The following is a 14,382-nucleotide window of genomic DNA, read 5'->3' as shown; positions in this document are numbered from 1 at the left end:
GTGCAAGCCAGGCTCTTGAACATGCCATTCGATGGCTCTTCTTTGTTCGGGAAAAAGGCGGATGACAGTTTAGAGAAACTGCAAACTTCAAAAGCAGCAGCAAAATCCCTAGGCGCTGCAATCCGTCAGACACCTTTTCGTCCCACAGGAACCTCTGCGAGGGGCAAGTCCTTTCGCTTCTACTCCGCATTCCGAAGAGGTAGAGGACGACCGGCTCAAAGGGGACAAAGAAGAACTACCCGTGGTGGACTGGGTAGATTTTCAAAAGCTGCAGCAACAGCAGGTGCCTCTTTGCCATCGGCATCTGCATCAGCCGCCCCAAAACCACTCTGAGGACTTCCCTCACAGGATACCTGTAGGAGGCAGGTTGACTCAACATCTGGGGGAATGGCAGGCTATCACGTCAGATGCTTGGGCATTGGAAACAGTTGCCCAAGATTACTGCCTGCCTTTCCTACGCATACCTCAGAGTCATCCACCGGGGATCAGCTCTCAAAAAGCTCCAGATCCGCTCCTCTTGCAGGAAATTTTGGACCTGCTAGAGAAAGGTGCCATAGAACCGGTACCTGTAGCGGAGAGGAACAAGGGCTGGTACTCCCCTTACTTTCTCATTCCAAAGAAAGACGGAGGACTGAGACCCATCTTGGACTTGCGAGAATTGAACAAATTCCTCAGGAAAGACAAATTCAAGATGGTCACTCTTTCTCAGATCCTCCAGGCCCTTCAGTTCCAGGACTGGTTGGTATCTCTGGACCTTCAGGACGCTTATTTCCATGTGCCTATCCATCTCAAACACAGCAAATACCTGAGGTTTGCAATTGGCAACTCTCATTATCAATTTCGAGTGCTGCCATTTGGGCTGACCTCCGCCCCGAGGGTCTTCACCAAGCTGATGTCGGTAGTGGCTGCAAGTCTAAGGAGGGAAGGGATTCACGTCTACCCCTACCTGGACGATTGGTTGATGAGGGCTGTATCTTCGGAACAAGCTCAGATCCAGTTAAATCACGTGTGCCACTCCCTTCACTAACTGGGCTTCTCCCTCAATTTAAAGAAGTCACAAATGATACCATCGCAGAGACTCGAGTTCATCGGAGCGATCCTGGACACTTCCCAAAATCCTCGCCACCAGAGGTGAGGGCTCAAGATATTCTACAGATGGTTACCAAGTTCCAAAATGCCCAACGTCTCCCAGCCTTCGACTTTTTGAGGTTGCTAGGCCTCATGGCATCCTGCATTTTCCTAGTGCCAGAGGCTCGCCTGAGAATGAGATCCCTCCAGTGGGCATTGAGGACTCAGTGGTCACAATTCTCAGGAAGAATGACAGATCTTCTTCAGGTTCCCGACAGGGTGGCTCGAGACCTTCAGTGGTGGGCCTGTCAGGAGAACATTCTGAAAGGAGAACAGTTTTGGCAACCCTGGCCGGAGATAACAGTAGTCACGGATGCCTCACTCACGGGGTGGGGAGCCCACGCCAACGACTTGACCATCAGCGGTCGTTGGTCTCCATCGGAGTCTAGACTACATATCAACCTGTTAGAGCCGAGAGCCATCAGACTTGCGCTGAAGGCGTTCCTGCCAGCTGTACAAGGGAAAAATGTCCTGATAATGACGGACAACACGGTGGCCATGCATTACCTCAACAAAAGAGGAGGCGTAGGATCACTACCCCTGTGCAGAGAGGCGATGCAGCTCTGGTTTTGGGCAATCCAAGAAGGAATCTCTCTATCGGCAGTTCCCCTAGCCGGAGAGAAGAACTTGACAGCGGACGCTCTGAGCAGGCAGAGTACAGTCTCCCACGAGTGGGAACTAGCTCAGGAAGTCCTTCAAGAGATCTTCGCCCTTTGGGGAACCCCTCAGGTGGATCTGTTCGCCACCAGCGTCAACAGGAAGTGCGATCTGTTCTGCTCAAGGGAATTTCCCCCGAGAGGAGCTCTGGGAGACGCGTTCATAGTGGACTGGGAGTTTCCGCTTCTGTACGCGTTCCCACCGGTCCCTGTCATTCCTCAAATGATCAGGAGGTTGAGAAGATTCCGGAGAACCATGATCCTAATTGCCCCGGATTGGGCCAGGAGAACGTGGTACCCTGACCTTCTAGACTTGTCCATCTGCCCTCCAATTCGACTTCCACTCAGAGGGAACCTACTCTCACAGAAGGGAGGTCAGGTTCTCCATCCAGACATCAAAACCCTCAAACTTCACGCTTGGCTTCTGAACGGCTGAGGTACAAGGATTGGGACCTCCCTGATGATGTTATGGAGGTGTTGCTTTCGGCAAGGAGGCCAGCAACAAAGTCTTTATACCGCTGCCGTTGGAACAGATTTCTGGTGTAGCTGGTGTAGAGAACAGAATATCGACCCCTTTTCATGTGGTACACCAATGGTTTTGTCCTTCCTACTATATTTGGCGAATTCAGGCCTTCAAGTTGGCACCATTAAGGGCTATCTCGCAGCGCTATCCATCTTTAAGCGCACTGCGGAAGAACCATCCTATTTCAAGTTACCCTTAGTAATACAGTTTCTAAAGGGGTTAACCAATGTTTATCCCCCAAGACCATTCCAAGTTCCCCTGTGGGATTTAAACTTAGTCCTAACTTTCCTGATGGGCTCACCTTTCGAACCACTCCATTCTTGTTCGTTAAGATTCCTTACCCTTAAAACTGTTTTATTAATAGCACTTACATCTGCTAGAAGGGTGAGCGAATTACAAGCTCTTTCTTGTAAATCCCCTCATACAATCTTTCACAAAGACAAAGTTGTCCTGCAAGTGAAGCCTAATTTCCTCCCAAAGGTGGTTTCTGAATTCCATATCACTCAGAAGATTACCCTACCATCTTTCTATCCTCCTCCTCATCCGGGGAAAGTGTAAGAGAGGTTACACAGGCTAGACCCTAGAAGGGCTTTAAGTTTTTACATCAGTAGACTAGCCAGGATAAGACAGGCAGACCAGCTGTTTGTAGGTTACACAGGTCACAAGCTGGGGTTACCAATAACTAAGCAGACCATTTCCAGATGGATCATTCTAGCCTTTCTGGAATGTTATAAACTGGCAGGGAAAGAGCCCCCTCAAAACCTTAGGGCTCATTCGACCAGAGGTATTGCAGCTTCATCGGCCCTCAAAAGAAGTGTGCCGGTTAAAGACATCTGGGCGGCCGCTACATGGTCGTCTATCCATACCGTTACACGATTTTACAACTTGGATTCCTCCTCCAGTCAAGAGACTAGGTTTGGAAGGGCTGTACTGCACTCTATTCATCAATAGAAGACAGGGTGAAGTCAGTACTCCCTCCTCCAATGATAGAATACTGCTATGGGAGCCTATCTAAGATAAGGAATACGTCGAGGACACAATCCCTTCGAAGAACAAGTTACTTCTTACCTTGTAACGTTCTTTCGACGGGATGTTCCTCCGACGTATTCCTTATCGACCCTCCCATCCATCCCCGCAGTTCTACTTCCCTTGTTGTTGCAGCTTACGCTCCTTCAGGGTGATTAGTTTAGTCCAGAAAGAATTATTGTGGGCTACAAAACGGAACTGAGCAACGGACGCTGCGCGCGGCCTTTATAGGCAGGATGACGTCGACGTAGATACGGCGGCTGTCGAGGGACATCGACTCGGAGGACGTCGACGCGCAGCGCCCTCTAGAGAAAAATTTTCCGAGGCCAGCACAGCTGGACGGAGATATCTAAGATACGGAATACGTCGGAGGAACATCCCGTTGAAAAAACATTACAAGGTAAGAAGTAACTTGTTCCTTCTTTCCCAGACCGTCCTGGCCGACCTCAGTGGACCTTTGAAAGGTTCCAAACCTGTATGGACAAACTAGACAGGTTCATGTCCATCCCAGAAGACAGGACACCTAAGAGACCAAGGGAGGCACCCCTAGAGAGTCCAAGGGCTAAATACCAAAAGTTTTATAACCCCATACAGGAGGACATATAATCTTACAATCCCACTGAGGAAGACACCTTCTTCCAGGAGGAACATGAGTTCACCTATGTTGAAGACCAACAAGAAGAGGAAGGTTTTCACGAGGAAACTAACCTTTGTGAGGAGGGATTCCAGGAAGACACATGCGAGGGCGACCCAAATCCCTGGCAGTCACCGGCTAGGTAGACTGACACAGGCAGTAGCAGTATAGTCATCAGGTCTACTGAAACTACACCAGTCAGGAACCCTTCGCCTGTTGATGAACAACCCACCTTCAATGCACTGCTGAAGAAGGCAGCAGCACATTTCGAAATCGAAACTGGGGAGGTCACCCCAGACACCGATTTTGTGGAGAGGATTATCAAAGAAAAACCCCCCACTAGCCAGATTATACCCATCCTCGCCTCAGTTAAGAGACATATTACACCTTCTCTCTCCACTCCTGCATTGGTGAGAGGGGTCAATCCGAGGATTGAGAAACTGTTCTCTCCCTCTCAATCAGACCCATTATATATTAAGGGTCACTCAATCCCGGACTCCCTGGTCGTGACCAACACCAGGAAAAGGGCAGGAGTCCCACTATCTACTAGCGAGGCACCCCCAGATAAAGAGGGGAAGACGCTGTATGCCCTAGCCAAGAGAATCACCACCTCTGCAGCATTCTCTACCAGAATCGCCAATAATAATACCCTATTGGCAAGCTACGCCGATGCTCAATGGGCTAAGCTCAAACAGGACATTGAAGAAGTTCCCGAACCCCTAAGGACTCGTTTACTGGCTACAGTTAACAAAGGCTCTCTGGTCAATCAAAGCATCGTCAAGAATACCCTCGATGCAGCAGAGACGGCTGGCCGTACTTTGATACAAGGAATTTTACTGAAGCGTCATGTCTGGCTTCACAATTCCGGATTTAAGGCAGAAACACAAGCGTCCCTTATTAATAAACCCATAGAGGAGTCCAACTTTTTTGGGAGAGCAGTGGATGACGCGCTGGAGAACGCAAAGAAAGAATTTGATACAATAAAGAACTTAGAATAAATTTCAAAACCCCCTAACAGGCGGGGATTTGGTAATGAGCGCTTTTTTCGTGGACAACGCCAGCAACAAAACCAACAACAACAGTATTCTGCCAGCAACTACCAGGGTAATAGCGGCCAGTAAAATCAGAAGGGTCAACGCTGTGGTAAGGGAAGAGGCCGGGGTTCCACCCCCAGAGGCTCCCAAGCCAACAACACCACCAAGTGACGCGAAGATTCGCGTCCCCTCCCATGCAACGCCGGTCGGGGGCCGGTTAACATCCTTTCTTCCAGCATGGGAGGGAATAACATCAGACCGCTGGGTACTTTCCACCGTAGCCCGCGGCTACTGTATAGAGTTCAACAGTTCATTCAACAGACTGTATAGAGTTCAACAGTTCATTCAACAGACCCCCGAGGGGACGCCGCATGACACCAGAACACCTCGCCATCCTTCTCCAAGAAGTGGACCAACTGCTGGAAAAAGGAGCCATAGAGGTTGTGCCTCTATCTCAGGTAATGGAAGGTATTTATTCAGTGTACTTCCTTGTACCCAAAAAGGATCTAACCATGCGCCCTGTATCAGATCTGCGCCTAGCGAACAAGTTTGTCAAACCCCAAAAGTTTCGTATGGTGACCTTACAGGAAGTGATCCCACTGCTATCACAGGGAGATTACATGACAACACTGGACATGAAAGATGCATACTTTCATATTTTAAAGTTGCCAGCGCACAGAAAATACCTCAGGTTCATGATAGAGGGCAAACACTACCAGTTCAGAGTGCTACCCTTCGGCATAGCATCTGCACCAAGGGTATTCACGAAAGTACTGGCAGTGGCAGCGGCCCACCTGCGCAGGTTATCCATCCCAGTATACCCTTACCTCGACGACTGCCTCATAACAGGGGATTCTTACGAGACATGCTTCTCAAACACCCAAAAGACTGTAGACCTTTTGTTCTAACTGGGCTTATCCATCAACGAGAAGAAGTCCAGCTTAGGCCCCAGCCAAGTCAAACAATTCCTAGGGGCTCTAATTCGAACAAAGGACGGCCCCGTCCTCCCCTCCAACGAGAGGGTCCAAAACATGCTGTTTCAGATCCCCCAATATGTGGCAGGTCGAGAGGTGACGGTGCGCAAAGCGATGCGCTTGCTAGGAATGATGGCGTTGTGTATTTATTTGGTACCTCACGCGCGCCTGCGCCCAATGCAAGAGTGGCTCAACAGCCAGTGATGTCAGGCCAGCGGACAATGGGGCGATCTAGTGGTGGTCTCGCAGGCCTTGGTTCTCTCGCTACGGTGGTGGACAAAGGAAAACCTGATAATAGGAAAACCCTTTGCCACACCCGCGGTGGAGGCCACTCTAACCACGGACGCATCCCTCACAGGTGGGGGGCTCACCTATCCCATCAGACTGCTCACGGAGTGTGGACTCCGAGCGTAGCATCCAAGCACATAACCCTACTGGAGCTACTGGCGGTGTTCAAAGCACTAAAAGCCTTCCAGGAACACCTACAAGGGAAGACAGTGATGGTCCTTACAGACAGCACCACAGCCATGTACTACATCAACAAGCAGGGGGCACCCACTCTCCAGGACTGTCCAAGCTGTCCCAAAATATATGGAAGTGGGCTCTTAAACACAACATGTTCCTACTGTCACAACACGTACCAGGGGAACTCAATCTGCTAGCAGACGAACTCAGCAGAGACTTCCCCCTGCCCGAAGAGTACGAATGGCGATTGCACGAAGACATCGTCTTAGACGTCTTCACGCAATGGGGATTCCCGGAAATAGACCTGTTCGCAACTCTGGAGAACTCACAATGCCAAAGTTACGCCTCCAGGTACCCCCAGAACCAGTCCAAGGGGAACGGTCTGTCGATTCAATGGTCAGGGAAATTTGTTAACGCCTTTCCCCCGACTCCCCTTCTCAACAAAGTTGTGCACAAGATGCACCAGGAACAAGTTACCATGATACTAGTGGCCCCAATGTGGGCCCGGCAGCCATGGTTCGCTCATTTGATGGAGATGTCCCTTTCTCCACCAGTGAAACTTCCCTGCCCGTACAACACCACTTCCCAACTTAAAGTGTCGTGGTGGAAAATACCAGTTATCAAGGCCTTCATGGAGGGGGTAAAGAGAATGCACCCTCCGATAGCTAACCCAGCTCCCGGATGGGACTTAAATGTGGTACTTTCCAGACTCATGGGCTCGCCATTTGACCCCATGCACAAGGCTACTCTTAAAGACCTCACTCTAAAGACTGCTTTCCCAATAGCTATCACCTCCATTAGGAGAGTAAGTGAACTACAGGCTCTTTCTGTTATAGACCCCTTTGTAACAGTTCACAAGGATAAGGTGGTTCTACGCACACACCCAAGGTTTGCACCGAAATTCATCTCGAAATTCCATGTAAGCCAGTCAATAGAACTACCAACGTTCTTTCAAAACCCTTCCAACTTGGGAGAAAAAAGTCTGCATACACTGGATGTACGCAGAGCTGTCATGTTCTACATGGAAAGAACCATGCCACTGAGAAAGAGTAATCAGTTCTTTGTCTCGGTGGCAGCAGGAAGAGAAGGAGATGCAGTCTCAAAGTCCACTATATCTAGATGGATTGTTCAATGCATCACTCTCTTGTTTCTCTCTTGCTAAGAGAGAATTACCCTTCAAGCCAAGAGCACATTCTACTCGAGGCACTGGGGCTTCCATAGCGTTCATTGCAAATGTTCCCCTTGAGTGCATCTGCAAAGCGGCTACCTGGAGTTCTGTGCACACCTTTACAAAACACTACTGTCTAGATGCACACTCTAGATCTGACTCCCAGGTGGGACAGGCAGTATTAAGACATCTTTTCTCTACTGTTCCTTCTCATAACCCACCGCCAACTCTGGGTACTGCTCGCTAGTTTATGCACAGCATGTGATTCTAAGCAGATTAACAAACATCAGAAGACAATGCATTACTTACCGTAAAAGCATTTCTGATGGTTGTATCTGCTTAGATTCAGATGCGCCCACCCTTCCTCCCCGCTCGGATGGAAGGAACATAGACACCTTTCTACATCTCTCTCTCTTTTCTGTACTCACTCACGTATAGAAGGCTCCCTCAGGGCAGAAAAAATACAAACAGAGGGACCTCGACGCGTGAGGGATTGTGGGTACAACGCACGTCACTATAGGGATAGTGTTACAGACACGCCTTGTCGACGTCCCCTTTTCGACTACGAAAAACAAAATGCAATAATCCGCTGTGACCACTGGATGTCAGACCTATGCACAGCATGTGAATCTAAGCAGATACAACCATCAGAAATGCTTTTACGGTAAGTAATGCATTGTCTTATTCATTGCCAATGAAGCAAGGTACTAGGTGCTGTCTGAAGTCTAACCCATAACATTTTCTTTTGAACATTATTCCTTTGCCCAGTGATCAGACGTGCACCATCCTCTTTTTGGAGATGTGTCTGGTCACATCCCCAAAACTGCTCTTTGCCGTTAGTCTTATAGTAACAATTTAAGACTTGTACATTTTAGTATTTCATGATTGCCTCCAACCTGATTTGGAAGAATGTAATAATGAACTGATGCGTTCTATTTTAGATTGGTGGTGGGTGGATTGCGTGTGTGGGACAAGGATGAAGGGTTGTTTAAGGTGGTTTTTTCCAAGTTTTGATTTTGAAATGGATAGGTTAGGCAGACCATTTAATGTCAGATTCATTTTGTTCCTGAATAGCACATGTTCTTTGGCATTATTTATTATGTACTTTGTATTGATATTCAACCCATAGCATGAAAAAGGTGTGATAGTCATTTCTTTCTTTTCTTGATAATTATGAAGCTTTGACTGGTGTGCACCCTCCAAGAAGAGAACACTTGGACCAATAGAATGCTACAATAGAATTTCTGGTGCCTTATTTACAAATGACAAGTTTCAGGTCAGTACCAACAAACTGACATTTATGGACCTTGAATTAAAGCTGAAGGATAAAGACACCCTTTACACAAGGATCGTCAATGGACAGGTGAGGGGTTTGTGTTGAATGTGTTTCAAATCACGTGCATTTACCAGGTGAAGCTTCTTTCATTTAGAACTGTGTGGTGCCTCATGTTTTGCTTTCTCAGCTTCAGCATCTGTCACAGATTGAACATTTGAGACCAAGAAGTACACCAAGACCATGCACAAAGTTAAACAATTTGTATTAGGCACTGTGTATAGGAGTGGGCCAACTTAAATATAAACTGAATCTTTGCCAAAGAAATTAAAATATATAGGATGGCCTTCTTTCACAAATGTCTCATTTAATTTTTCTCGTTCTCGGGCTGAGTGTTCATTCTTTGAAGTCGCAGCTGTTACTTTTCCAAAATTCTAAAGGAGCTATCTCACTCCACCATATTTATACATGCCCCAGGATGTACCAAGCTCTGCTTCTCTTTTGAGCCTAGGTGCAGGCTTTCTGGGGGTCACAGATCCCAAGACTAACCCAATCCTTGATAGTCTGCAGGACCCTCTGAGTTTTCTTACATATTGTGTTGGTGTTTGCCTATAGAGAGGCAAAAAGACCAATTCCTACTAGCCTTCCTTCCTCACTCTGTTCTTCCCAACTCCTCTCTAAACTGTTACTATGCTCCCTGAACCTTGTTGCAATCTCTTCCCGCTGGTTAGACCTGCCTAGGGCCTGACATGACCATATAAAATCTCCTAGCTATAGCTGACTAGTCTGTTTCTGGCGCCTCGTCTCTTTTCAATATCTTAATAAATCCTGATCTCTTCTCTATTGCTTTCTTCTTTCTCTTCCAATACTCCTCAGTCCCTGGATAATCTTCTTAACTCGTCTCATCTGAAGATGTATCATCTTCAGTCTCCTCACTCTCGCCTTGCCCCTCCTCCTGCTGATCTTTTACTGTCTTCTTTCTACCACCTTTGTCTTTTGTCGAAACCTCCCACTCCGGGTCTTACTCATACGTCCCACCCCTTTCTTCCATCCCTAGTGGCATCCTCCAACATTGTGACAGTACCGGGACCTTTTGAGCTTCCCCTTTAAATTTAGTATAGTGTGTGGGGCGTGGGCCTGGCTGCAAAAACTCTCCTCCCACAGTCAACCCCATCAACACCTCACCTCGGTCTCTTTTTCGGGACGGACGGCGTTGGATCTGTCAGCTAGGCGCAGAGTCTTTTTAACTTTCAGCTTGCTCCCTGTTTTGTTTTTCTTCAACTCCCTTCGGTGCATTGCATCCCCCGGCGCGTGTGAGCAGCAGGAGGATTCACTAGATGTGCATCCCGCGACCATTCATTCTGGGCCTCAGACCCACAGGCGCTCTGTCTTAACTGCTTGGAGCCCGACCACCGCTGGGACGCGTGCGCTGCTTGCAGCGCTCACGGTCACCGGGCATTGAAGAATCCGTTTTCGCGTTGGAGGGAGATCTTCCACACTTCTCCAAGTCACCCTAAAGACTTTGTCTCCAGGACCTCTCGTCAAGACAAGGTTGGCCCTTTGTTCAGTACGACTCTGCAGGAAGGGGACTTCTTCCCAGGGGTTTCCACGGGTAAGCATCCATTGAATTCAGGTTTTGGCAGGCCCGAGTTCGTTGAGGCTACCGACTCCCAAGCCGAGGAGACCAGGGGATCTTCTGGGCGTTCCTTGGGCAGACCCGGGGCCGTCAAGGCTACCGGCTTCCAAGCCGAGGGTCTCGGGCTCTACCGGCCAGTCCAAGGTGGGGGAGATCAAGTTTGTCCTCTACGGCCCCACGGGGCAAGGAATCTTCATGTTCTACCTCCAAGAGTCAGTCCTCAGCACGACTACCGGCGTAGGGGCCGAGGGCTCAGCCGCCTACCAGAGTGACCTCTGAGGTTGAGGCTTCTGTTTCGGTTTCAAGACCCAAGGCGTGGCCTCTCGTGTCTGAGCTGGCGCATGGCACACTGCCTTTGCGCTCTCCTGCCCAGGGCGTGGCGGAAGGCCACAAGATGACAGATAGGCATGTGGCGGAGCCTGCTAGGCCAGTGGCCATTTTGGATTAGAGTTCAGGCCCCCCCGTGCTCTCGCCCATTGACTAGGCCTTGCAAGAAGGTTCCGGTCCCCTTCCCTCTGGAAGCGGCAGCGGACTGTTTGGTACACGCCTCATGTGCCTCAGCGCTTCAATCACGAATGGCGGTCTAGTGCTTCAGGACCCGGCGTCTTGCTAGGACCGTTTATTAGAGCGGTTCCTCTTCTTCATGTGTTCCCCGCAGATGACAGGGTTCTTCGAGGACATTGTCAAGGAGGTGATCCCGAAGGTTGTGCCGCCCCGGCCACCTCCTCTGGACCCTCTGCTTGTTCCTCCAGCGCTGCCGGTTGCCTGTCCTTCCCCCAGTCCAGGCCTTGCTGATTGTTCATACCCCACTGCCTCCTCCTGTACCACCAACGCCTCCCCCTCAGCAGCCGTTGGATCTTTGTTCGGGTCCGGATCAAGGGAGGACCCCGCTGGCACCTGTGTCCCCGTGACCGGACTCCTCTCAGTCTGGAAAAAATGTGGGGGAACGATTACGGCGATGACGCCCAGGATTACGAACAGCATCTGTAAAGGCCTTTCATGACTGCCTTTAGGGCCTTGTGGAGTTTTTGGGGGTCCCTCTCCCTGAGGAAACCCTCGAGGAGTCTGGTTTGCTGTTTTTGGACAAAAGCACCACGATCCGTTCAGGCATCCAGCTCCAAACGGGAAGTCCTGTAGGTGCTGAGAAAGGTTTGGGAGAAGCTCAGGGCCAACGCCCAGATGAACAAGAAGTTGGACAGCAGGTCGAGGCTGGCGAATGGGGAGCCACTCCTCCTTGCTTCCCACCCTCAGCCCCACAGCTCGGTGGTGGCTGCGGCCTTGCTCTATTCTAAACCATAGGCTTCGTTGTCTTCCTCCTCGGGAGCCGCCTCCAGTTATCTTTCTAAGTCTTTGGGCAAATGATGCTACGCCATATCTGGGCTGCATTTGTGGAAGGCCAATGCGGACACCCTTTTGACCGCGACTAACTAGAAGCTGTGGCAGGAGCTTCGGGCGTTTCTGCCTGACCTCCCTCTGGGAAAGGCAGACCTCCTTCAAGGCTGGTCTGGTGGATGCCCTGGCCATCACATCGACACTGCCAGCAGAGGGCATGGAGGTCGAGATACGGACAGCGTGGGTGGATGCCACTAAACTTTCTTCTGACGTGCAGCAACGGATCTCAGATCTTCCCTTCGAGGGAGTGAACTGCTTTCATTCGTCCACTGATGACGAGTTGACGAAGAAGAAAACCTCTACTCAAACCGCCAAGTCCTTGGCCATCCTGACTAAGCTAGGCCAGAAGTCCTTTCCTCAGGCTGAGGGCAGGGCCGATTTCAAACCCTGCGCTTTCACCAGCTTCCAGGGGTTTCGGGACCACGGTACATGGAGGCTTGACAGGTCGCCCAGCGACAACAGGAAGAAGCAGCAGAGGACTTTGCACAGGTTTTTCCGCTCTGCCTCCTCTGCCCCAGCCTCCGACGCCAAAAAGCAGTGACATCATGGTCAGGGCATACAGCTCCCCAGTAGGGGGCCGGCTGGCTCTCTTCCAAGTGGAAGAGTTATTTCAAGAGTCCTTGGATCCTTTTAATAGTCTCCACAGGCTTCAGTCTTCCTCTTCCATTTCCTCTGCCATCCTCCCCCTCCTCTTCATCAGATTGAGTCCCTGGCTCCCTTACAGGAGGTCCTTTCGGTCTTGGAGATGCAGGCACTGAAACTGGTTTCTCAGTCAGACAGTGGCTCCGCTGTCTACTCCAGGATTTTTGCGTACCCAAGAATGGGGCTGGCCCGAGGGTGGTCCTGGACTTGTCATTTCTCAATCTGCCTTTACCACTTGAATGCTTCAAGATGATTACTCCCGCGCACATAGCACAATCTCTGTGTGCAAGGGACTGGATGTGTTCCCTAGACCTCAAGGAAGCGTACCTTCATGTCTCCTTCGAACAGCCACATCTGAAGTTTCTGCGGTTCACGATTATGTCATACCATTTTCAGTACAAGGTGCTTCCTTTCGGCCTGAACTAAGCCCCTTGTGTCTCCACAAAGTTGATGAACGCAGTGGCGGGTCTACTCCGCCTGGAGGGCCATCACTTATACCCTTACCTGGACTCCTGGCTGGTGAGAGCCAGGTCACCTGTGGGGCTGGTGCACTCCTGCCAAAGATTGGCCGATAGGCTTCACCTGCTGGGGTTCTCCTTCAACCAGTGGAAGTCACAGCTGTGCCCCTTCCAAGATCTGTTCTTCCTCAGTGTGCGCTGGAGCACAGCCTTTCAGTGGGTGTTCCCCACGCTTGAGAGGCTTCTCTGCCTTCGCAAGACGATATAGCACTTTCTGGCCAACCTTAGGATGGTGGTTCCAGCACATTCTAGGTCTGATGGCTTCCTGCGTGCGCACAGTACAGCACGCCAACCTCAAGATGAGGCACCTCCAGGTCCACCTGCCGGCCAATTGGGATCCAGAAATGGCTCTCTGTCGGACAGGATCCCAATACCCCTGCTCCTCTTCCTGGATCTTCGTTGGTGGTTGATGGACGGCAACGTTTCCGTGCAAGCTCCCCTTTACCCGACCGGAGTCTACCCTTGTGGTGTCGACAAACTCCTTTCTTTCGGGCTGGGGTCTACTCTGGAGGGCTACACGATTCGTGGTGCATGGTCCAGAGTGGAAGCCCTCCTGCATATCAATCTGCTCGAGTTCAGGGCAGTGGGCCTGGATATCAGGCCCCCACACCCCTCCTTTGCATGGGGGCCGTATCGATCTGGGAATGGGCCCTGACGGAGGGAATTTGGATTTCAGTGGTCCACCTCCCGGGGAACAACAATGCAGAAGCGGACTAGCTGAGCCACTTGGGATTCAACAACTACGAGTCGGAGTTGCACAGTGACGACTGTGTTGCCACTGTTCCAGCATTGGAGGTTCCCGGATCTGGACTTGTTCACATCTCCTCAGAATTCCAAGTGCCCCCGGTTTGCTTTGTGGGCAGGACTGGGTCAGGGGTCACAGGGAGACGCCTTCCAGATCTGCTGGCACGGCCTCATGCGTTAAGCGTTTCTCCTCCTCCCACCCACTGCTCCAACTGACCCGCTGCAAGTTTCAGCCTCATCCTGATTGCCCCAACTGGCCTTAGAGAGCCTGGTTCTCGGATCTGCTGCAGATGTGCTCGCAGGGGCCTGTCTGTCTTCGGATCTCCAACAGGGGCTTCCTGACGCTGCAGGGTGGGGCAGTGGAACACCTGGACTCAGCCAGGCTGGGCCTAGCGGCCTGGTTCCTGACCAGCTAAGGCTACAGCATGCCTAGTTCCCAGGAGGCAACTGGGACATCATTCAACAAGCCAGGAAGGTGTCTACTCAATCGCAGTACAAACACAAGTGGACTAGGTTCTGCCACTGGGCTTGTGACAAGGGACTGGATTCCGTCACCCGCTCCTTAGATG

At 50.6% G+C, this 14,382-nt stretch overlaps 1 protein-coding gene across 2 annotated transcripts in view; it reads left to right on the top strand.

Moving 5' to 3' along the window:
* SMCHD1 (structural maintenance of chromosomes flexible hinge domain containing 1) overlaps nt 1-14,382 on the top strand; it is a 3,133,956-nt gene that overhangs the window by 575,645 nt on the left and 2,543,929 nt on the right. For both annotated transcript variants that reach the window (XM_069620859.1, XM_069620860.1), the window contains exon 12: nt 8,788-8,971. In XM_069620859.1, coding sequence (XP_069476960.1) covers nt 8,788-8,971 — 184 coding nt within the window. The remainder of the gene's footprint in view (nt 1-8,787; nt 8,972-14,382) is intronic.

Source organism: Ambystoma mexicanum, chromosome 5q (assembly GCF_040938575.1).
Source record: "Ambystoma mexicanum isolate Mex_15411 chromosome 5q, UKY_AmexF1_1, whole genome shotgun sequence".
Taxonomy (NCBI): Eukaryota; Metazoa; Chordata; class Amphibia; order Caudata; family Ambystomatidae; genus Ambystoma; species Ambystoma mexicanum.
Note: the sequence above shows the minus strand (reverse complement) of the source record. Positions and strands in the feature narration are given on the sequence as shown.